Consider the following 24,795-nt stretch of genomic DNA (forward strand, 5'->3'; position numbering starts at 1 on the left):
TAGTTTTGCAGTTCTCAAACTGTGGATTTGTGTCTCCAGAGATAAGAAGCACGTTAACAGCAAAAATGTTTTTAAATAAATATATAGAGGTAAGAAATAACAGACCTCAACCCTATTGTCCTTCTGCAAATTTGTGTACACAGAGTCAATCCCTTACCTCTCTCTAAAAGTGCAAAGATTCAAAAAGTATAATGAATAGAAGATTGTTGAGGGTGGAATAGATCTGGACAAGGAGAAGAAGTCTGGAGAGAAATGTGAGAAGGGAAGGACAGGCAGTAGAAACAAAAGTGAAATTGAGCAGCATATTTCAGAAGTCTTGAGATCTTTCTGAGTGTAGCCTTCATCGATTTGAGATCTACTATACCATTCTCTCATTAGAAGGGAAAACCTATAATGGCAGCAGGCCATAAAAGAGACCCAGTTTGGGAATAAGAAGCATTCAAGAAATGTATGTTTGCTGATGATGTTTTAAAGCAAGTCACACCAGTGAATTGTTGGAAGTCACTTCAGCACTTGGATTCGGTGACTGTTGAAGTGATAATCTCACTTTTAACAGCAGTAGCTTCTTCTGCCGACGTGGAAAGAATATTTTTCTTCCTTTGGACTAATTCATTCCAAACTGAGAAATCGTTTGGGACCTGAAAAAGCAGGAAAGCTTGTTTTTCTTTTCCAGATTATGAACAAGCAGGAAAATGAAAGTGAAGATGACTGAGTTAGCTGCAGAAGCCAATATTTTAAGTTTCTCATGTTGAACTGGCTGACATAGTCGATTTAACTTTTATTTCCTTAAAAAAATTCATTAACTCTTTTAGTTAAAAACAATTTTAGCAAAAACAAACCTGACTTTTAAAAACTTGAATGTTTAATAAATTCAAAAATTCATATGCTTGTTTTGTTAAAATATTATATGTTTACTATTGAAGAAAAAAATTCCAGAATACATAACGTTGTTGTTTTAGTTAAATAAACAATTTAAATGTCAGTCTGGTGGTGAGCTCCTCCTAATACAATATGGCAAGAAAATCCTCCAAATATTAATGATTAACCTGTGGAAATGGAGATGGTTCACCTCCCCAGTGACTTCATAAGTATCTGCTTCAATTACTTTTGGTAAATGAAATAGCCAAACAATCATTCATTTTCTGATATAACTATAAAACTGATCTAAAAAGTTTTCAAAATCACTTTAAAAATGCATAGTGTGTACCTTCTAAAAATGAAGCCTACATCTATCTCTGAGTTGTGAAGAATATGTATTAAGATTATAACAACCAACAAGAATGCACTTTTATGTTGAAATCCATGATTAAATAGTTGTCCTGACTAGTGATTTAAACCAAATCCACCCTTCACAGCACACTATTACTGAAAAATTGCATACTTTTTTCATTTTTACCATATAATTATAAATGAAATCTATTGGAATATAAATATCTTACTTACATTTCAGGGTGATACTTGAGTCTCTTTTTTCACTTGTGAGGCTTGTCTGAAGCTGAAGTCTTGCTTGCCACCCCCTAATGCCAGCCCTGCACTTGCAACCACCCCAAACCTGTGCTGTACTCCCCCCGGGGTCTGCAGCTTCCAGGTTGAAAAATACTGATCTAGATGAGTTGAGAACCCCCTGGAAGACTTTTCAGTACCCCCAGGGGTACACGTACCTCAGGTTGATAACCACTGTATTAGATGACAGAGGGAGTTGATGAATTATTCTCACCCATCTCAGAGGAAAGTAGAAGCCATTGAACTGATCCAATGGATGGGAGGGTGCATACACAACACAACTGCAATTTAAGAAATTATTGGTTGGGTCATGGTAAAACTGTGACGCTAGCTGTGGGCTGAAAAAATTCCCACTAGAACACATTTCATTAACTGAGAATTTATCCGTGCCTATCACATACTGTATCATCTCACTGACTGTATAAAAAGCACCTTTACAGAAATGCACTATAATTATTCTAAAATTAAAGTGGATTGCAGAGTTTGGAATATCTGTAATGTATGTTACAGCTGGATGCTATAATAATTGTTTAATTTTAATGTATATTTTCCTCTTGAAACTGTTATAAACTGTCTCCTTATCTATTTCAGAGAGGCTTGAATCCGTGCTCTCAGATTATGACATCCTCTCTCTGTCGAATATCCAGCAACACTCATTAAGGAAAAGGGACCTCCAGCCAGAATCGCATATAGAGAGACTCTTAAGTTTTTCAGCCTTGCGTAGGTAATGAAATCATCAGTGGCAAATATTGGTTTAATGTTCTTCTTCTAGTCTATGTGATTTTTTTTTAATCTTTTGAAATGAATACTGTATAATTGCCAAAACAGAAATGCCTTTTGCATTTGCTGTTACGATTGGCCAGTTCTTATGGGTCAGTGATATGCATGGTTATGTGATTTGTTTCACAGAGACCAAGAGAATGGAAGATTATTTAACTATATTGTATTCCTCTGTTGTTAAAGAAGCAGTGATTGATATTTCCTTCATTTTATTGTTTACCTTAGTTTTTCATTAATTGGGTTGGATCCTGCTTTATCTTCAGATTCTGGCTTCCCTCCATTACTTTTGCCTGCCTTACATTTCTTGAAAGTCTCATTGTGTCCTTGTGTATTTTGGTCTGTGGCTGCCATGTTATGCTGCCCGAGAATTGGTGTTTATGGGAACTTAGTCCATTTGCTCACATTGTGTGTAGACCTCCCCATCCCACAAAGCATTTCTCAGTTTGTTACAGAAATGCCGGGGAGACATTCTGGGCTCTGATGGGGACTGATGTTTGATCGAAAGATGTGGGGTGGGGGAAGAGATGGAATAAGGCCAGGAACAAGGGCATTGGCTACAGTAATTTGATCATCCGAGGAAAAATCCCTCCTAGCTTTCTAAACACTGAAATTCTGAACTTGAAATGCAGCAAGAATCATCTCCTGCTAAAAGGTGTAGACTGATCATATTCAGTCAGGCAGTATCCTCATCTCACCTCTTTCCATGTGCCCTCCCCTCCCTCAGCCCCTCCAGAAGTCCACAACTACTACTTACCATGATATACAGCATCACATAAGTTCGTATGTGTATTTTCTACCTCCATCTGAGGCAGGAGGCACAGAACATGAATGAGAGCAAAATACTAGAGTAAATAGATAAAAATCTCCCATGTTCCTATTTTATATTGCTTGATACCTTGTCCCTTTTCCACTTCTATTGTAACAAACACTTCAAAATACTGCCAGTTCTCTCCCCAGGATAATTGCTGATATATGCCCCAAAATCTGTTACACTGGTGGCAAACAAGATAAAACTCCGTGTGTTGTAGATTTTCCATTAAGGGCTACGGATGCCAAGTTTTGTCAAAGTTTTCTGGGCATATTTCAGGAAATGGGATCATTGGGGTATATCTTATTACTTACCATTGACTTGTTTTGTTAAATCTTCTGGTCTGGTTTTCTCTGAAGACCAGCAATGCAAAAGAAATCAGCCTTGTTTGAATACCTTTTGGCAAGGGTGGCTGTATATATTAACTTTGGGAAAAAAAAACTTTTTTTTTCTTGTTAATAAACATTGACTACTTTACAGATGTTAAAAATGGCTCTTAGAAAAATCCTCTGACAAATAGCATATTTTTTTGTATGTTGTTAATTGAAGAGTCATTGTCTTCTAACATCCAGAGAGGTTTCAGTAGAACAAGAAGCCGATGTCTGTTTCCTTATGCATGGTTCACTTAAAACTAAATGGAAGTAAATTTATTTTACAGGCACTTTAAATTATACCTAACATCAACAGCTGAACACTTTTCTGAAAACTTTCAAGCACTAATAGTGGACAGTAAAGGCAAGGAAAAGGAGTATCATGTACAATGGCAAGAATTCTTCACTGGACATGTAGTTGGTTAGTATGAGCTAGACTGCACATCATTGTTGGGGAGTAGCACAGCTTTGTCAATCTGCTGGCCCATGATGAATTGGATATCGTTGCTTTTTCATTTTCCTCAAGTGTGGTCAGAGTGGTAGATTTTGTTCCTGTGCTGGTCAATTTTCTTGACAATTTTGTGAGGCTAGTGCTGCATGTACTGAGATAAGGGTTTACAATCTGGCTTTGAAAATCATCAAGACGTATTTTACAAAAATACACACTATGGCCACTGTGGCTTCTGCTCTATTAAAAATGAGTCTTGACTTTAATTCTCATTGAGATTCTGGATTTTACAGTACTAGGAACTGCAATCCTTTTCACAAAATCAAGACCAGCCCAGCTAGTGGCAGTGCAACCTCGCTATCATGATGAAATGCCTCAAATCAGGTCTGGATAGACAACTCTTCTGGATGAGAGCGTTGCCCAGTCTTAAACCTTGGCACGTCTACTGAGTATGGCAGGGATCGGCCACCTTTTGGCATGCGGCCCACCAGAATAAGCACCCTGGCAGGTCGGGCCAGTTTGTTTAACCTGCTGCATCCACAGGTTCGGCCGATCGTGGATCCCACTAGCCACTGTTCACCACTCCAGACCGACGGGGGCGGCGGGAAGTGGTGGCCAGCACATTCCTCGGCCCGCGCCGCTTCCCACAGCCCCCATTGGCCTGGGATGGTGAACAGTGGGAGCCACAATCGGCTAAACCTGCGGATGCGGCAGGTAAACAAACTGGCCCGGCCCACCAGGGTGCTTACCCTGGTGGATTGTGTGCCAAAGGTTGCCAGTCCCTGGAGTATGATGTTGTCTGTTAATGGTTTATGTTGGTAAAAGGTTTCATAACCCATTACTGGTGGTCCAGGGGATTCTGACCAACTTTGTCTTTTCTTTCTTTCTTTTTTAAAAGGCATCCTAGTGCATATCACTTTTACAGAATTGGAGACTGTGTTTTAACATGTCTCCCTGGATTTCCTGATAGCATAGCGCAGGGAAATAGTCTTGCTTTAGAGTGAAAACTGCTCTGGTCTTTACAGAGAAAGCAGTATTGATTTAAGAAGAGGGGATGCCATTTGCTAAATAGATCAGTCAGTTGTCAGATCAGTTAACTTAAGTTTTCTCTTCTACATTTAAAGGTGAACATAATTCCAAGGTTATAGCGCACATTGGTGATGAAGACTTTACTGTAAGAATCAACACTGATGGCGAAGAATACAATGTAGAGGTACTGTTTGCTGTGAAAACAAGATTGAGACAATAGGAACATCTTTGATGAAAAACAATTCTATTTCCCTATTGTCGCCCCAGCCACCTACACTTCTGTAGCTGAAAAACATTTTTGGAGGGATGGGCTCTGACTGATTTTTGTAAGCGTTACTTTTCCACACAGTTGTATCGAAAACATGCATGGTTCTAAGCACTGGCAGAAGCAACAGATTGTTGTTCCATACTGAATGCAGCATATTTATGTAAATAAATATGCAGTGAGAAAAATTTGTTTCTAGTAAAGCAGAATGTTCCTTATTAAAATTTGTGAACCATTAAATGTGTAGACTACAATACAGGAATGCTGAAAATAAGGCCATACGGGCATCTTGGCAATCTGATGGTGTAAAAAAACAACTTGTCATTACAGTAGAACCTCAGAGTTATGAACACCTTGGGAATGGAGGTGGTTCGTAACGCTGAACAAAATGTTATGGTGGTTCTTTCAAAAGCTTACAGTTGAACACCTGCTTAGTACAATTTTGAAACTTAACTATGACAAAGAAAAATGCTGCTTTCCCTTTTTTTTAGTAGCTTACATTTAACAGTACTGTACTATATTTGCTTTATATATATTTTGTCGCTGCTGCTTGATTGTATACTTCCAGTTCCAAATGAGGTGTATGTTGACTGGTCAGTTCGTAACTCTGGTGTTCATAACTCTGAGGTTCTGCTGTACTTCAAACCACCTGAACATCATCAGTAAACTATCCTCAGTGGAATCCTTTGATGTTCATGAATTCCTTCTAGCTCACTGTTTTCTCCGTGTGTGTCATGCCAGCACTTTAAAAGTGTGGGGTAACTACAAGGTCCAGGGCCTCTGGTAAAACCACTTTAGAAGTTACTATCTTAGGTTCATTTATGCTGAAGAGTGAGTTCTCACTTTACGGTTTTGTTTTCGTATTGGGGAAGCATTTTTGAACAATGCAGGTTTTCTAATGTACTATTTGCTTTGTTCACTAATGCAGAAGTAGGAGGTGTCAAAATTAAGTACTTTCTTTGTATACTCTTTATGCTGTTAGTGCCTTCTTAAGATATGTCAGTTAAAATTACATTTGTATCAACCAAGGAAAAGTGGTTGAAGACCAGCAGTGTAACCTGTCAGCTGTGTAGTATGGACTGACTAAATTTACTTGAGAATACTAAATTTTAATTTTATTCTTTTAATATAAACATATTCTTTATATAGACTTCTCTGCATCTATATGTGTCCGGTGTCATCCCAGTTACACATTTCAATAAAAAAGGAGCAGAGTTTGTCAGATTCTTAGAGATGAGCCTTGATAAGTTATTTCTGCATCTAAATGTAAAAAAAATTTGCTAAAGCTCTGAGGCTTTTCACCTCCATGGTAAAAATTTGTATCTGACAAATAAGAGAGAGCTTTTAAAAAGTAAGATGGGGAACATTTGTATCATTAGCAACTTACCAGTGTCTTCTCGAGTAGCATGCTGTGCCTGTCTTCTTCATAAGAAGGGACTTGGGGAGCTTTTAACATTTTGGATTTGGCACTTAACCTTTTTTTTTCTCCAGGGTTAGTTTGAAAACCTAGTATTTCATTCTTGTTGTTTAGCATTCTTGTACTGTTTTGAGCTTCTGACATAATGCTGGGAATATCTATAAATATCTCACAAACAGACTATTAAATACTTCCATAAAGAGTTGTTTCTAGGCTGTATATTTCCAGACAAAAAGTATGTTAAGAGTGTGGAGGTTGACCATACATATTAGTAAGTTGGGGTGAAACACATTCTGTGGATATTGCAGTTATCTCAAAACCAAGAGTTTATAAACCCAGGAATTCACTGTTAAAGTTAAACTTGAAAGAAATCCAATCATGTTAAGGTAGGGAAGTGCACAATCAGGGCACCCAAACAGCCTTAACACTGCCCTACAGTGACACCATGTGATTATGATTAAGACATTTTAGTGTTTGTGGTCCCAAATTAGATTAGACTGATGTTTAACACAGTTTTCTTTTTTCTTTAATATGTCCTGTGAAAATTTGGATGAGTTATGAGAGTTTAAAAAATTATACTTTATGCAGGCACAGTAATTTGTTACTAAAAGGGGAAGGGGGGCTGAACTTGCACATGAAGTACCTGCGAACTCATGAAATATGCAAGTGTGCACTCATGTATTCCATATGATCTATTATGGCTTGTACTGAATGAGGCAGAGTTCTGAGTAGTAAATTTCCTACCTGTGCCTTCCCCTACAGTTCTTCAGACCATTGTGGGGGGAGAGACCTCTCAGCTTTCTTTTCTTCCACATAAACTTTTTTGAAAGTGCTGTTTTTAAACCTTCAAAAGTGGCTGCATAGTTCCTCTCCTTTTGATGAAGATATAGATGGCTGCTGCTTTGCCCATAGGGCAGTTAAGGTCTAAGAATTCTTGATGTCTGTCTTTTTTTTGACCATTTCTCAATATAAGGAGCTGAATCCCGCTTGTGCTATTCATGCAAATAGTACTATTGAAATCAGTAGAATTATTTGTGAGAGTAAAGTAGGTGGGACAAGGCCCTAAGTTCTATGTACACAGCTGTGGCTATTTTTAGTGGAACTTTTTGGCCATATTTATTAAATATGTATAATCCTAGAAGCCCTTGCATTCACACTATACCTAAATCACTTGCATTTCTTGTATTACTTTTAGCCACTTTGGAGGTATATAGACAATACTCAGGATGAAAGACTCTTGGTCTACAGATCTGAAGATATTAAGGATTTCTCACGTTTACAGTCCCCCAAAGTATGTGGCTATTTAAAACATAAGGAGGAAGAATTACTGCCCGAAGGACTAGAGGCCAGCCATTTAAATGAAGGTGAGCATCCTGCTATTTAGGGTGAAATGTTTGAAACCTATTCATATAGCTACGTAGTAACGTAAGACTAGTATCTGGCCATGATGCTTTCATATTTGGAAAACTGTCTACTTTGCTGTCTCTCTCTCATATCACTTTATAACTTTTAAAACTCATCGTGGCTGAGGAGGGAAAACACACCACCAAAGGCCATCACCAATCTTGGGGAAGGAGCACAGAATGGACCAATACAAGTCCTTCACCTTTACAGCGATTTAATAGTTACCCGTTTTTCTTTAAAGGTGACCTGAAAATAGTTTTTTGGGATTGTGCCTTGCTTTTGTCTCTTTATGATGTGCAAAGAGAGGCTATATGGCATCTAGTGCTCTTCTCTAGAGAGTCTTCTTGAGCCATGATTGACTCTATGTAGAGTTGGATCTAGCCCTCCTCTGCCAGAAGGGGGATTAGTAGAACACGGGGGGAGTTTTGGTTAAGGGGAAAACGATGTGAAAGACTTAGTTGACTAGCTTTATTTCTCCAGGCAGTTTTACTCTACTCTTTCCCTGTACAGTTTCACTGTTCTCCACTACTTTCCTAGAACAAATAGGTTGGAGGAGTATTAGGAAGACTTTTTATGCTTTCAGAGGGGTTACTCTAAAAAAAAACCAACCTAATCATGTTACACTGGTCTACAATTTTTGAGAAGTCGTCTGCTTCAGAGATAAAATGTGATATTTATTAGGTATTCTGATGTGCTGAATTCAAATATGACAATTAAAACAACTGATTGGCTACTGTTTCTAAGATATTTAAGTTTTTACATTTTATGTCTATGTATATGGTGTGGATAGTAGAGTTTTAATCATAAATTATAAACCTAGGTCTTTTCATGTGTTTATGGTTGCTTTACATGATAATATTTCACCTGTCCTGTTTATGTAACACTTTAAAAATCAGCAAAAGGGTTATATTAATAAAATTTATTTTGAAACAAAAGGCAAAAAACTATTCTGTACATAGTTTAAGTCCTATTCAGTGTCTACTCGGCGCTTCTTGGCTTGTCTCTTGTATTCATTAAATGGAGCATCTCTTGTCACTGTCCAGCAATAGTCTGCAAGCATTGATGGGCTCCATTTGCCCTGATAGCCTGCCAGGAGATTCCACTGCTGTAGTCTGGAGCCCAACAGCTCTGCCTTACTCTTGGGTAGTTCCAAATCCCTGACAAGGTCATTCAGTTCACCTTGTGTTATGAGGTGTGGTTCAGAGGAGAAAATGTTGATCCTGTGACATTGATGGTTCAGGACCAGAAGTTTCATCCTCTTCCGTTTCCTCATCTGACTCAAGTGAGAATGATTCTGGTGCATCAGGAACTGGCAGTCCTTCTCCGTGGGGTACTGGGCGTATAGCTAATGGAATGTTTGGATAATGCACAGTCCACTTTTTCTTCTTTGACACACCTTTCCCAACTAGAGGCACCATGCAGAAATAACAATTGTTGGTATGATTTGTTGGCTCTCTCCAAATCTTTGGCACTGCAAAAGGCATAGATTTCCTGTTCAACCACTGGCGAAGATTTGTTGCACAAGTGTTGCAGCATATGTGTGGGGCCCACCTCTTGTCCTGATCTCCAATTTGGCAGCCAAAATAAAGGTGATAGGCTTTCTTAACCATAGTGGTTATACTGCGCTTTTGTGATGCAAAAGTCACTTCACCACAAACATAGCAGAAGTTATCTGCACTGTTCACAGAAGTACGAGGCATCTCTGCTCACTTTGGCTAAACAGAAATGTGTCCCTTTGCAAAATCAAACACTGACAAATAAGAGAGCACGACACTGTATGATTTCTAGAGCTGATATAGGACAATTTGTTCAGCAGAGTGATGTAAGCTTCATTATGATTGCATCATCCATGACTTCTAGGAATAACATGATGCAATTCATATCATGTGTGATGCAATACCAGCTTCAGATTGCATTGTTTTGCCTCAAAAGCAAGTACTGTCCAAACCGAGTCATAGATTTATTCATAGATCCAGTCAAAGATGTATTTTAGTCATTTCTGGTTTAAATTGAGATCCCTTCCCTTTATAACTCACTTATCCTCTGCCATTCCCAAGTCAAGGGTCATATATACTGACCCAATAGCATATCTTGAAAACTAGAGCCAGTCAACAATTTTAAGCATCATTTTCGTTCTCAGTGATCCAGAATTAGTAAAGTTGGACTACATTTATTTCAGAAACATTTTGGCTGTAGAGCAGTGTTATCAAATGGAAACTAAAGAGGTTATTAGTTGTCAAGGAATATGTGTGTCTAATATATTTGATTTCACTTAAATATTCAAATCAGTGAACATCATTCGGGAGAAAAGAGCCATTGCAGACCACTCCAAGAACACATGCAAGATATTAGTGGTGGCAGATCATCGCTTCTTCAAGTATATGGGCCGCGGGGAGGAAAGCACAACTATTAATTACTTAGTAAGTATGTGACAGTCTGTTGTTTGCTAGAAGAAGTCATGCAAGCAGATGCACTGCAGCTGGAAGCCAGTGCTATAGTAGTTAGAAAGCTGGCATGACCTATATGTTATTCAATGCTGTATTTAATGGTGAACTCTGAGTGCTGTTTACCTTAAGGGGTGTTGTGTTAAGTTTTTTAAAAGAAATTATTTTGCACTGGTGGCTAATGCTGCAATTAAATAAATCTTTGAGCAGAATATTTTTAAGCAGCTCTTCTAACTTTTTCCCCATCTCCCCAAATGGGCTACATAGTAAGATTTTCCTCTAAAAAATTGTCTTTTAACTCTGTTTGTAGACTCAAACATATGCATTTATTCAGTGGTCTCAGTGATCAAAACTTTTTTGATCGCACACCTCTATCATTAATTTTTTGAGCACGCACCCCCAATATATGTATGTATATTTATTTATTTATAAATTATATACATGTACTACTGTACTAATATGTTATGTACATTATAAAACATACATAAAAAATAGGAATTAAAAAAGGATGAGATAAAGATGAAATAAACAATATTTTAAAAATATTTTATTTTATTAACGGTACAAAAAACCTTTTTGCTCTTACAAAAAAATTATTAATATTTTTTAGTGAGAGCAATGTGATTGAGTGTGCTTCATTATTTCTGAAAATCTTGGTTTAATACTTTGTGATACAGCGATTTGAAGGTCTGGATTAAATTTAGGGTGTGGGAGGATGCTCAGGGTGGGGTGTGGGGTCTGGGAGGAAGTTAGGATGCTGGAAGGCACTCAGGGCGGAGGTGCGGGAGAAAGCTCAGGAGGTGCATAGCACTTACCTGGGGCAGCTTCTGTTTGGTGCAGGGGGTGTGCAGGTGGCTCTGCGCAGTGCGGCACCACCCCCATGGCCATGATTCTGGGAGCTGCCCCCTCCCCCCCCCCCCCCCGCCAGGCAGGGCCACCCAGAACTCAGGGGCTTTAGGGCCCTGGCCTGCAGCTCTAAAGTCCCTTTCAGAATGCTGCCCTGCGAGCAAGGGCCGGAGGATTCAGGAGGAGCAGGGGCAGCCACACAGCCAGCGGCCGGAGAGAAGCGGCGCTTTCCCCTTCAAAGCCCCACTTCTCTCCAGCTGGCTTTGAAGGGGAAAGTGCCACTTCTTTCCCACCACTGGTTACACGGCTGCCCCTGCTCCTCCACAGGCCAGAGGACTCAGGGCTGCATTCCAAAAGGGGCTTTAGAACTGCAGGCCGGGGCCCCCTTAGCCCAGGGCCCTGTAGCCCCTAAAGCCCCTGTGCTCCTAGTGGCCCTGCATGGCCCAGGGGGTGGGCCGAGGGGGAGCTTCCCCACTTTCTCCCTCCCTCCTCTGGCCAACCCCCTTTTTCTCCCCCCTCCAGCGGCAGAAAGCACCCCCCAATGGATCATTTTGCACATCCCCTGGGGTGCGTGCACCCCACTTTGGAGACCAGTGCATTAATCTGTGTTGTTGTTTGGCTTGTTTACTGTGAAGCTCTTCATTTAAAATCTACCAAAAGTGACTATTTATTTGAGTACAGGATATTTTTCCAGTTGTGTAACACTTCTGTCCAAAAGGATAAGTAGTTCACAGCCAGCCTACTGCATAGTTATTTATAGCAAATCTAGAACATCTCTGCCTTCTAACCAGCTAGAAATATCAAGAAGAACCTGATAAACTTCTGTGATAAGAAAAATGTGCAGTTCTTAAAGAAATATCAAAATAAGATCACCCACACTCATTGTATGAATAAACATGAGTGCAACAGATGATTCTTATTCAAGTAGTGTCCCTCCGTGTGCTTGTGTCTACTGCTAACCAGAGAACTTCGGTAGCAGGGTGTCTGAGGCCCACACGTGCACTGTCTCCCTTTGTGTCCCGTCACAAGGCTAATGAGTACATGCTGGCTAACCCCCCCCTCAGTTCCTTCTCAACTGCCCCTGGCTAGAGACGGAGCTGTTCGCAGTCTGTTGGGACCATTACTTTTGATTTGCATCTCTGTAGTCAGCTTCCTAGTTCTTAGTTGTAGCCTTTTCCCTTTTTCTTATCTTTTTCCCCTGAAAATTTAAAAAATAAAATAAGACTATTTTTTCCCCCCTCATTGGGGACCGTTCCTCCAACGGTATGTGTGGTTCATTGGGCTTCAAGAAGTGCCTCTCTTGCAAAGAGGCTATCCCTGTCACAGACAAGCACTGCCTGTGCATTTGTGGCCTCGGGGAAGGCTACATTCAACAAAAGTGTGATCTCTGCCAGCAGGTGGGCCCTGGTCTTATACAGACAGAGAGCTCAGAAAGATTATTTTCATGGAGGCGGCTCTCCAGACCCAACCACAAATCACCTGGCAGATGTGAGTCTTCCCCACAGCCCTCAATACCTGAAGGCTATGGGTTGAAGAAATAAGCCCCACTGACCTTTCTTACTAATCCTTGAAAAAGAGAGCGAGAAGTCCTATAGTGAGCCCCAAGATACAGAGCATGCTGGAAAGCGTTTGTGGCTATCCTCAGTACTGTCGGCACCAAGACCATCTCAGACCAGTACCATGACTCTCGAAAGTCCTCTGTGGCAAATACTGTTGACAAGTCCATGAACCCGATGGGCACTGGCATCGAGTCAGCGGCACCAAGGGATAAGGATAGGAGTAAGCACTCCTAAAAAGATATTCCTGGTATGCAGTACTACATCAGTACCAACACTAATGCCTCATTGGGCATGAGAGCGATCTATATGGACAAGATCTCCATTCCCCCTGGGCACTGCCAACAGCATCAAGTCAGTCAGTACCACCAGAATTCTGAGACTCTGGGGACCTTCATGTATTGGACATACCGGAGTCTCCTCTCCTTAGTGCTGGAACCTCCGCAGCGAGTCTTCAACCGGCATGGGAGTCTTCCCTGCTGCCCTGACATGCTCTCCCGCTCTTCAGTCAGGGCTTGCATAGCAAACCTGATGAGCTGGCATCACAGTACTCCCAGGCTCCTTTACAGTAGCTGGTAACAGCAGGGTTCTCGAGCATACCCTCATGGCCACGACCAATTCAAATCCATTATTCAGGAGGGACAATTAATAGCAAAAACAATAGCCTTCCTGATAGCAATCACCTCGGCTAGGAGAATTAGCTGCTCTGATGGCACATCCCTCCTACATGGTATTCTTTCATGACAAAGTTACATTCAGACCACACCTGAAATTCACTCCCAAGATAACCTCCCTATTTCACAAGATCAATATTTTACCTTCCAACCTTTTATCCCAAGCCTCACCAACACAACAGGGAGACTATATTGCACACTCTAGATGTCAGGCGAAGCCGAGTGTTCTATCTGGACAGAATGAAGGTTTTCAGGAAGTTCCCAAGAGTTTTACTCTTTATTGCAGAAAGATTGAAGGGCTCAGCAGTATCAGCCCAAAGACTCTCCAGGTGGGTCACCTACTGCATCAGACAATGTTATCAAGCTCACAATATGACCCCTCCAGATACTATTCATAAACACCCCACAAGGTCGATCTCCTCATCCATTGCCTTTTCCAAGAATGTCCCTGTCTTCGAGATCTGTAGAACGGTGACATGGGTGACAGTCCACTGCGATCACTGAGGACTCCGACGCCATCTTCGGCTTGACTGTGCTGTTATCTGTAACTGACCCAACTACAAAGTCCCAGCCGTCCTGTGGGGATGCTTCTTGGGAATCACCTACAGTGGAGCATCCAGAGGGACACTACTTGAAGTTCCTTGCCTTGTGTAGTAACAATGGTTCTTTAAGATGTGTGCCCATGTGGGGTTCCACAACCCACCCACCTCTCATCTGCTTCGGAGTCCTTGTTAATAATTCTGCATTAGAGAAGGAACTGAGGGGGGTGTTAGCTTGTGCAGGCTGACTAGCCTCATGGCGGGGCACAAGGGGAGGCAGGGCATGTGCAGGCCTAACGGACACTGCAACCGAAGTTCTCCAATCAGCAGTGTAGCCTACAGTGGAGGGACACTCATCTTGAAGAACTATCATTACTGTACAAGGTGTGTAACTTCTAACATTTCCTACCAGCCTAACTCCTGACTGGCTGCTAGTATATTACAGGGTGTACCATATTCTCCCCTCTGCCTTAGTGCACAGTTAGCACATTCTTTCAGATAATGTCATAGTAGCTTAGTATGGAGTTGCCATTTGCAACTTTGTAGTTAAGATAAGTAGAACAGACAAATGTCACCTGTAGGCTGAACTATTGTAACTTGCTCTAAAGATGCTACAGCTGGTGCACAGGACTGTAGCTCATCTCGTTGCTGTGAGATGAGATAGAACATGTTAGTGTCCATGCTTTGCAACCTAGACTGGCTCCTTATTACTAACAGATCCACTCAAGTTCCATGTATTGACCTTCTGGACAGTCCTGGCTGTCTTTATAATCCATGTCTGGTGCCTAGATAGAATAATAGAAATGGAGGGCCCTAAGGAACCTTGAGAAGTCAACTAATCTATTCTTCTGCACTGAGGCAGCACCAAATATACTTAGATCACCTCTGACAATTGCTTGTCAAACCTGTTCTTTAAAACCTCCAATGATGGAAATTCCCTAGTGCCCCTTGGAAACCTTATCTAGCGCTTAACTGTCCTTACTAGGAAAAGCTTGCTAACTACACCAATATAACGCTGTCCTCGGGAGCCAAAAAATCTTACCATGTTATAGCTGAAACCGCATTATATCGAACTTGCTTTGATCCGCCAGAGTGCGCAGCACACCGCCCCCCCCCCGAGCACTGCTTTACCACGTTATATCGGAATTCCTGTTATATCAGGGTAGAGGTGTATAATCTAACCTAAATCTTCCTTGCTGCAGATTACACCTATTACTACTGGTCCTACGTTCAGTGGACATGAGGAGAAATTGATTACCATACAAAACTCCTATTAATACACCCCAGAATTATGGTTAGCCTTTTTCACAATTGCATCACATTGTCGGCTCATATTTAATTTTCTGATCCGCTGTAGCATTCAGATCTGCAGTACTACTTCCTGTTTCGTTTAGCCTTTATTGAAATTCATCATGTTGATTTCAGACCAATTCTCCAGTTTGTCAAGGTCATTTTGAATTCTGATCCTTTTCTCCAAAGTTCTTGCCACCCTATCCTGCATGGTGTCATATGGAAATTTTATAAGCAGACTCTCCACTCCGTTACCCAATTCATTAATGAAAATATTGAATAGTATGTAACTCAGTAGAGACCCCTGCAGAACTCCACTTGATATGTAATCCCAGTGTGACCGTGAACCATTGATAATTACTCTCTGAGTAAAGTTTTTCAACCAGTTATGCATTTACTTTGTAGTAATTTCATCCAGACCACGTTTCCCTAGTTTATTTATTTGAGTGTCAAAAGCTTTACTGAAATGAAAATAAATCACATCTATGGCTTCCCTCTGCCATCTGCTAGGCTAGTAACCCTGTCAGAGAAGGAAATGAGGTTGGTTTGACATGATTTGCTCTGGGTAAATTCATGTTGGCCATTCCTTATAACTGCTCTCCTCTAAGTGCTTCAAAATGGATTGTTTAATATTAGGTATGATATCTTTCCAGGTATCAAAGTTAGGCCGGCAGGTCTATAATTCCCTAGATCCTCTTTGTTCTCCTTTTTAAAGATAGATGCTGTAGAAATGCTTAGATAATGTATATGGGAGGAAGGGCCTGCCCCTGTTAGCTTCTTTGACTCCTTCTGTAGCCAAAATAAATGACAAATGTGATCACATATAAGGCCAGCTCATTTGTAGGGAAGGAGTCCATTTCACTAGAAGAAACTCTCTTGGAACAGTCTCTGTGAATAGGGAAACTTGCTTCTAATATGCCAGCAAAATTTGATTAAATGGATCTTAAAGAATGATATTATAATTGTTTACAAACAAAATGCCTTAAAGTCTAAACTCAGCTAGGAGTAAGGGAGGGACATTTCAAGTATCAGTATCACTAGGTTTTTTGTTTTTTTTATCAGTTTTACTGGTTGGAACGCCCTTGATTGAAGGGCAACTAAAATGATTAGGGGTTTGGAACAGGTCCCCTATGAGAAGAGATTAAAGAAGCTAGGACTTTGCAGCTTGGAAAAGAGGAGACGGGGGTGGGGGTGGGATATGATAGAAGTATATAAGATCATGAGTGATGTGGAGAATATTAATAAGGAAAAGTTATTTACTTGTTCCGATAATATAAGAACTAGAGGCCACCAAATGAAACTAATGGGCAGCAGATTTAAAACAAATAAAAGGAAGTTGTTCTTCACAGAGCACACAGTCAACTTGTGGAACTCCTTGCCTAAGGAGGTTGTGAATCATAGAATATCAGGGTTGGAAGGGACCTTAGGAGGTCATCTAGTCCAACCCCATGCTCAAAGCAGGACTAATCCCCAACTTTTTTTTTTTTTAGCCCCAGATCCCTAAATAGCCTCCTTAAGGACTGAACTCACAACCCTGGGTTTAACACGCCAATGCTCAAACCACTGAGCTATCCCTCCCACCAAGGCTAGGATTATGATAGGGTTTAAAAGAGAACTGGATAAATTCATGGAGATTAAGTCCATTAATGGCTATTAGCCCGGATGGGTAAGGAATGGTGTCCCGAGCCTCTGTTTGTCAGAGGGCAGAGATGGATGGCAGGAGAGAGAGAACTTGATCATTACCTGTTAGGTTCCCTCCCTCTGGGGCATCTGGCATTGGCCACTGTCGGTAGACAGGATACTGGGCTGGATGGACCTTTGGTTTGACCCAGTATGGCCATTCTTATGTTCTCATGATTCTATTCTTCCCCTACCCTCCTAATCCCAAAACCAACCAACAGCCCTGCTGTTCATCCTTTGTGAATTTGGAGGTGCTGTTCAGTAGAAACAGACATGCAAATTTCTGGATGAAGGATGTTGCTTGGAAGGGGAGGCCTGGGCTATAAAGAACAAAAGAGCCAGGAGAGAGGAGCAGGTGCTCTGGAGCCCCAGCACCAAATGTACTGAGGAGGACAGCAATAGCTTATTGACCAGCAGAGAGACCCTGAACACCAAGATCACTCAGTACTATACTTACTAGTTGTTTGTTTGTTTGTTTTTTTTTAAAGCGATAGTGGAATGCTAGCATAGGCATAAAAGTATTTACCAGGATGATTTATTCTTAACCTTATGTTGCTTTTCCACTCCACTATACAAAATAATGGTAAATGGCAGAGTCTGCTACAGTTTGACTATGGAAAACTTTCAGGAAAACTTTGTAAAACACCATGGGCCACTGCTCTGATGTTTTTGGAACAGTATATTTGTCCATTGTGTTTTATGAGGTGCAGTTTTGACTTGAAATGGGTGTTCATAGATACATACACTACAACTTTTTTGGGATATTTTGGACTATATTACATGATAAGAATTTGGATCTAAATAATGGTTTATGTTCACCTTCCATGCACAGATTGAATTAATAGACAGAGTGGATGACATCTATCGAAATACCTCTTGGGACAACGGAAACTTGAAAGGATACGGCATACAAATAGAGCAGGTATTCATGGAGTCAATGCAAAGGGTTGTGAATCTTTGGTATTAGAGCATGTTCTGGATGTTATAAGTTCTGATTTTTTAAAAAAATATATAGTATACATTTGGATGGTGGGGTCTGGAATCAGAATACACATAATCGGAATGCCAATAATCAAAACTTATAAATTGTTTACTTTCATCATATAAGTAACCCCTTAAAAGCATCATCCTAGGAATTTTCACGAATGAGTTGGTCTTGGCCCATCTTTTATCAGACACAACTGTTGGAGAAGCTTTCAGGCTGAGATCTGGCACATTTGATCTCTGTTGCAGGACTTTTTTTGTTTTGCTTTTGCTAAATTTGAAAAATGTATGGTTCTTTCATGAACATACTATTGTGCAAATGGTGTCACATACCCCAGTTGTGATGGTGTTGATCTGACAGAGCCCAGAAGTGTTCAAAGTGACACACAATACAGATAAAAAGCCGCAATTCCTCTTCTGAAGAGTAGCAACTAATTTCAGACATGATGCAATGAATAGTGCTGGGGGTAACAAGTCACTGTGGGGATTGGAGGAGATGGGTGACGTCAATAAGTTTATGTAGTAATTCTTGAAAATTAGAGCTCTGAGTGACTGAATAATGTATTTTAAATAAATGGAAATTTTAGTGGGCGAATTTCTTGTAGGCATCATAAGAGTGGGCTTTAAAGAGGGCATGCCATGCTGTGTTGTGTACATTGAAGCAGATGATTTTTCATAAGGAATCATGACATCTAACTCACTTTTTTTACTTGATTACTTATGGTCTTACTTAACTTAGACAAATCTGATCTTAGATTGCCGCTTTAAGCGTAATCCAACTAGATGTTCAAACCTGGGGGGAAGGGCTGTTTTGACCCAATTCTCTGTTTTGCTAATCTCACAGTACTGTGCCTGAAGCCTGAAAATGTCAGGTGTAGAAATGGGCCGCAATTGGGAAGGCCAATGCAATCAGGTAATCAGTTGTTTCCTTCAGCTAACCAGGCAATGCTGTCTTAGGTGACTGCAGTTGCCTCTAATGGTGGAAACAGAGTTTGAGGAGGAGTCCCTCATGTTTTCGCCCTTCCATGACTTTCTGGGAAATTACTTGTGACTTCCGCAGCCTTAGTAATCGTGACAAAAGATGAGGCAAAAATGCTATAAAGTAGGTTTTGTGTTGTTGCTGGAACTTTAATTCTGAATTCCCGGAATCTTTTGGGACTTATCTCTCATGTAAAATGCATTTTTATTCTGAAAAGTGACTGTAAAAATGGCTTTTTGGGGTCCGGCTTTGTGTGTTTGATGATTTCTGTATCAAATGCAGTTTACAAGCTATTTCTATCAACCAGCTCTTAAAGTTCATCTTGGGAGCTGAGAGTCAAGCTATGTTCTTTTCTTGTCATCATCCTGAGTAATAAAGGTTCTGATGGCCATTATTTACAGTATAAACTCTATAAAAGCCCAGTGTTACTCCCATTTACTGTGACATAACTAAACATATGCCACACTGCAAGCTAACTACCTCTTTAGTCAGAAAAGCCTAAACATGACAAATGTGCTTTTAGCCATAAAACTTCTCAGTTTTCTTTTTGCACATCTAAATTTCTAAAGATAGGAATCCTTGTAAATCTTCTTCGGTTAAATAAAATCAGAGGTGCATTGGGGACCTTTTCTACCGGATTTGAACCCTGAATTTTTATGACCGAGTAATGAATATCTTAGTGGGATACAATGGAAACTTGTGATGTGCAACTTAACTTAGTGTAATGATGCTAATGTGTTTAGTGGTAATTATATTTGGGTCGAAGTGTATGGCATTATCTTAATTAAGAGGTCAAGAGTTCACTACTAGGAATATGTAAGTTTAAATCTAGAATAGGGTGGCATTTTAATTAGGTGCTTTGGCCATCATTTAGGAGGGTGAAAAATTTCCCTTGGCTATAACATTTTTACTTTAAAATTGCAGCACGTGGCGCTTCACTGCCTATTTCTTCAGCTTGTTGAATTGTTTACAGTTCCTTATTCTAATTATGATATACCCTTGAATATAGATTATTGTCCACAATGAATCAAGTGTTGTGATGCCTGGGAAAAAACATTATAACATGGCAAAAAATCAGCCAAATGAAGAGAAGGATGCTTGGGAGGTGAAGACCCTGCTGGAGGTAAAACTGTGCTTCTCAAACACAAGGTCCCACCTAAAAAGAAAATATGAGAAATACTTATTTGCTATCCGAGATCAGTCTCTGCAAATGAAATTGCTTTTCTTCCTTATCACAAGAATTCTAAACTAGGATATTTCTACCCAGGCTCATGGCAAGAGGCTTCATTATAAAAAGTATCTACTTCCAGAATACAATTATTAAGTGCAAAACAAATATAAATGATTTTGTGGTTATTGAGACAGGAAGGCAGCCCTGTGGTTAAAGCACTGGCGTGAGACTCAGGAGACCTGGCTCTGCCACAGACTCCCTGCTTGACCTGGCTCAAGACATTTGATCTTTGTATCTCATTTTCTTATCTGTAAAAGTGGGCTAACAATACTATCCTATTGTGAGGTGCTCAGATACTCCTTTAATGTGTGGCTGTATAGTTGAACTTGTTTCTTTCATACACGTTGAATTTCTCCATGCTGTTTCATTTTCTAAGTTGCCATCCAGTTGACCAAATTTACCAAATGTCTTGGCCTTTCTGGATAGCATGCAGGTTTTATTTGTTTTAGTAAAGTTAACATGTGTTATATTTGGAGTTCTCCCAGAATACACTAGTTATCTTGCAAAAGTATAAGAACATGTCCCCTTCCCAGAAGATCACACAACTTTATTGACATGACTCCACCAAAATGGGATTATAAATGGGAAGGAGAGGAGGCAGAGCAGGGCTGGCAGTAAGATCATGAAGCTACTCACTAGGCATGAGCGTTGTTGACTCATTCAGATCCCTCTTAACACCTGCTTCTGCAATGATGCTTACAAGGTTGTTCTAGGGCAGTGGTTCCCACACTTGTTCCATCGCTTGTGCAGGGAAAGCCCCTGGTGGGCCGGGCTGGTTTGTGTACCGGCTGCATCCGCAGGTTCGGCCGATTGCAGCTCCCAGTGACAGCGGTTCGCTGCTCCAGGCCAATGGGACTTGCTGCCGCTTCCAGCTGCTCCCATTGGCCTGGAGCAGTGAACCGTGGTCACTGGGAGCCGCGATTGGCCGAACCTGTGGACATGGCAGGTACACAAACTGGCCCGACCAGCCAGGGGCTTTCCCTGCACAAGCGGCTGAACAAGTTTGGGAACCACTGTTCTAGGGGAAGAAAGAGAATCAGCAGAAAATGCCAGCCATCCAGACGTGGACATGCCTTACTGAGGATCCATGTGATCTTATCCTCACCTTTATCTTTTCCCTCCCCGCTCACCTATCTGTTGCCCTCGTTGGTAGTGCCATTTCACCACAAGATTGTGCGCTCCTCTCCATACTTGTTCTTCTGAAGTGAGTGGCATGTTTTGGGATGCCAGAAAAATGATTCAGTAAATTGCTGAAACACAAGTGAAAGTGTGCTCTGGGTCACCACCTACATTGAACAGAGAAGCTAAGGAGAAAGTTAGAGTTTGGATTCAGCTCTGCTCCTTTTCAGCAGCATGAATGAGAGCAGCAAATTCCTACTGTCATTAAAGGCATTCTGTAATGAAATCTTGTAATGCTGGCTGTTACCAAGCATTTGCTGTTTTGAAAGATGGGCCTTATAATAGTTTTTTCCTTTCCTTGAGATGTTGCTGATGAATGAGAATCTTAACACTGTCGATTATACTCTGGCAGGAGGTGATATTTAAAACTAAGCCAGACTAAGTACTAGAATATATGAAGGAACTATTTTGCTCTGATCGGGGGATGGAGCAGATTTCTTCATTTAGTGTAATAGAAACTGGAGCTGGAAAATACCTGGCTTGTTAAATGATTTTTTCATCTTTGAATTTCTTCACCATACATATTACAGATTTTTCTAACACTTGCTTTCTTCCTTTTAGCAATTTAGCTTTGATATAGCTGAGAGAGCAGCTCATGTGTGCCTTGCTCATCTCTTTACGTACCAAGATTTCGATATGGGAACACTTGGACTAGCTTATGTTGGATCTCCCAGGCCTAACACCCATGGTGGAATTTGCCCAAAGGGTAAGATTCTCCCCCCTCACACACACACCTCTAATTGTGGGTTGAATATCTGTACTTTGTTAGAAAATTGTAGAAGGATTGAAGGTGGTGTTATGTGTGTCACTTAAATGTTCCCTAGTGACTGAGTTAGGAATGGAACTGAAGGCTGCATCCTAGGCTGCGTACAAAAAGGGGAATAGGATAGGGTAGAACAATTAAGTTTCTTGAATTAATAGGTTGAGTGAAATCCATAATGGCCCTATTTGGATCAGCTAAAATTTTCATGTGCTGCTCTGGAAAGAAGCAGCTCTTAACAGGTGTGGCCTGCAAATTTCACAATGGGATGGAGTCCAACATCTATCTCTTAAGTACTTATATGGCCCTCATTGCTTGAGTATATGAATGCCTTGCAGTCTTTAATGCATGCATTTATTTATGTTCTGACTGCAGATTCCCCATTGCAACAATTGGGGGAAGGGGACTTATTAATAAGCCTGTGAGTGCTGTAATGTTATAGTCATTTATTTACAAAGTTCAAAGAATGGGGAGAATCTTCAGTTTTCCTAAACATGGTTTTATCTTAAAAACAAACAAAAATCTGTAGAAAGCTCGGTTACTTTTCTTGTGCTATATGAGGAATTTCACTTTCTTCCATCTTCCTCTCTATAGCTTATTATAGTCAAGCTGTCAAAAAAAACATCTATTTGAACAGTGGCTTAACCAGCACAAAGAACTATGGCAAAACTATCCTCACAAAGGTACTGGAAATTGAATGTGGGTATACGGAACGTATTTGTTAAACATGTGCTTTGCTGTTATTCTTCAGTGCTATAACTACTGTGAGATGAATGGCTCTTGGAAGCCTGTCTGAAAAGAACTGTTTGCTCTCAGTCCAGTTCACTACAGACAGGTATCTGTGACGCAAAAAATGCCATCATAGTTGTTATCCTTGTTGATAGAAAGAGCCAGGACTGAATGTCTCTGGAGATGGAACTAGTCAGACACACTGGTGGAGCAGTGAGAAGGAAACATTCTGCTTCTGATTGTGCTGGCCTCTTCTATTGATAAATAAGACTCTACATCTCCAAAGATGAAAGCACTAAATTCATACCAAATGTGTGTTTAGAACCGCCCCAAAAATCAAAATAACCCTGAAGACTAAACTAGTAGATTGGCAGTGGAATAAATTGAACTGCTGATTGTTGTAAGAAAAACCATGCATCTCTGGTCTTTTGTACTTCTGCAACAGTGGTCTCCAACCTTCTTATGCTCAAGATCACTTTTTGGCAAGATCACTTTAAGGGCAACCCAGGATCAGCCCCATCCCTTCCCCATAGTCCTGCCCTGCTCACTCTCCTACACCCTCACTCACTTTCACCCGGCTGGGGCAGGGAGTTGGGGTTTGGGAGGGGTCCAGGCTCTGGGCTGGGGCTGAGGGGTTCAGAGTATGGGAGGGGGCTCTTGTCTGTGGCAATCTTGGGGTGCAGGAGGAGGTATGAGGTGCTGGCTCTGAGAGGGGGGGTCAGGCCTGGGGCAGGAGCTCAGGGTGCAGGAGAGGGGTACGGGGTGCTGGCTCTGGGAGGAGGGCAGGGCTAGGGCAGGGGCTACACGGTACATGAGGGGTTAGGTAGTGCTGGCTCTGGGAGGGGGGTTGGGGTGCAGACTCCCACCCGATGGAACTTAGACCTCTAGCGGTTCCCGGTCGGTGGTGCAACAGAGCTAAGACAGACTCCCTGCCTGCCCCGGCCCCACGTCACTCCCAGAAGGAGCCAATGCATCCCTGCGGTTCCTGTGGGGGTCACATAGCTTTGCGCTTCTCTGCAGGCACTGCCCCAGCAGCTCCCACTGGCTACAGTTCCCTGTTCCTGGCCAATGGGAGCTGTGGGGGTGGTGCTTGCAGGCAGGAGCCGTGTCTGTGGAGTAGCACAAGTTAAGGCTATTCTGCCAAACTTCTCTCTCCTGGCCCCTTCCTAGTTTCCCCTTCCCTGGTGTACTGTGTCCAGCCTGTCTTCCCCAGTTATTGTTTCTTTGTTGGTATCCTTGTCAGTTTCTAACGAGATTAACTCAAAAAAATTAATTGTGATTAATTGCAGTTCTAATCACACTGTTAAACAATAGAATACCAATTGAAATTTATTAAATATTTCTGGATGTTTTTCATTTTCCAGTATATGGATTTCAATTACAACACAGAATACAAAGAGTACAGTGCTCACTTTATATTATTTTTTATTGCAAATATTTACACTGTAAAAATGATAAACAGAAGAAATAGCATTTTTCAATTAATGTCATACAAGTACTCTATTTCAGTCTCTATCGTGAAAGTGCAACTCACAAATGTAGATTGTTTTTTGTTACATAACTGCACTCAAAAAAACCCAAACAAACAAAAAAACACCCGTTGTAAAACTGGAGCCTACAAGTCCACTCAGTCCTAATTCTTCAGCCTATTGCTCAAGCAAACAAGTTTGTTTACATTTTATGGGAGATAATGCTGCCCCGCTTGTTATTTACAACATCACCTGAAAGTGAGAACAGGCATTCGCATGGCACATTTGTAGCAGCATTGCAGAGTATTTACATGCCAGATATGCTAAACATCCATATGACCCTTCATGCGTTGGCCACCATTCCAGCTGACAAGCGTTTAAAAAACAAAAAACAAAAAAAAAGTATTAAT

At 41.0% G+C, this 24,795-nt stretch overlaps 1 protein-coding gene across 1 annotated transcript in view; it reads left to right on the top strand.

Annotated features, from left to right (window-relative positions):
• Positions 1-24,795, top strand: part of ADAM17 (ADAM metallopeptidase domain 17) — a 57,746-nt gene that overhangs the window by 17,470 nt on the left and 15,481 nt on the right. The window contains exons 2-10 of the mRNA XM_030555451.1: positions 2,095-2,227; positions 3,750-3,883; positions 5,035-5,123; positions 7,817-7,985; positions 10,315-10,445; positions 17,887-17,976; positions 20,027-20,140; positions 21,989-22,133; positions 22,782-22,870. Of these exons, the coding sequence (XP_030411311.1) occupies positions 2,095-2,227; positions 3,750-3,883; positions 5,035-5,123; positions 7,817-7,985; positions 10,315-10,445; positions 17,887-17,976; positions 20,027-20,140; positions 21,989-22,133; positions 22,782-22,870 (1,094 nt within the window). The remainder of the gene's footprint in view (positions 1-2,094; positions 2,228-3,749; positions 3,884-5,034; positions 5,124-7,816; positions 7,986-10,314; positions 10,446-17,886; positions 17,977-20,026; positions 20,141-21,988; positions 22,134-22,781; positions 22,871-24,795) is intronic.

The sequence above is a fragment of the Gopherus evgoodei genome, chromosome 3, assembly GCF_007399415.2.
Source record: "Gopherus evgoodei ecotype Sinaloan lineage chromosome 3, rGopEvg1_v1.p, whole genome shotgun sequence".
NCBI lineage: Eukaryota > Metazoa > Chordata > Testudines > Testudinidae > Gopherus > Gopherus evgoodei.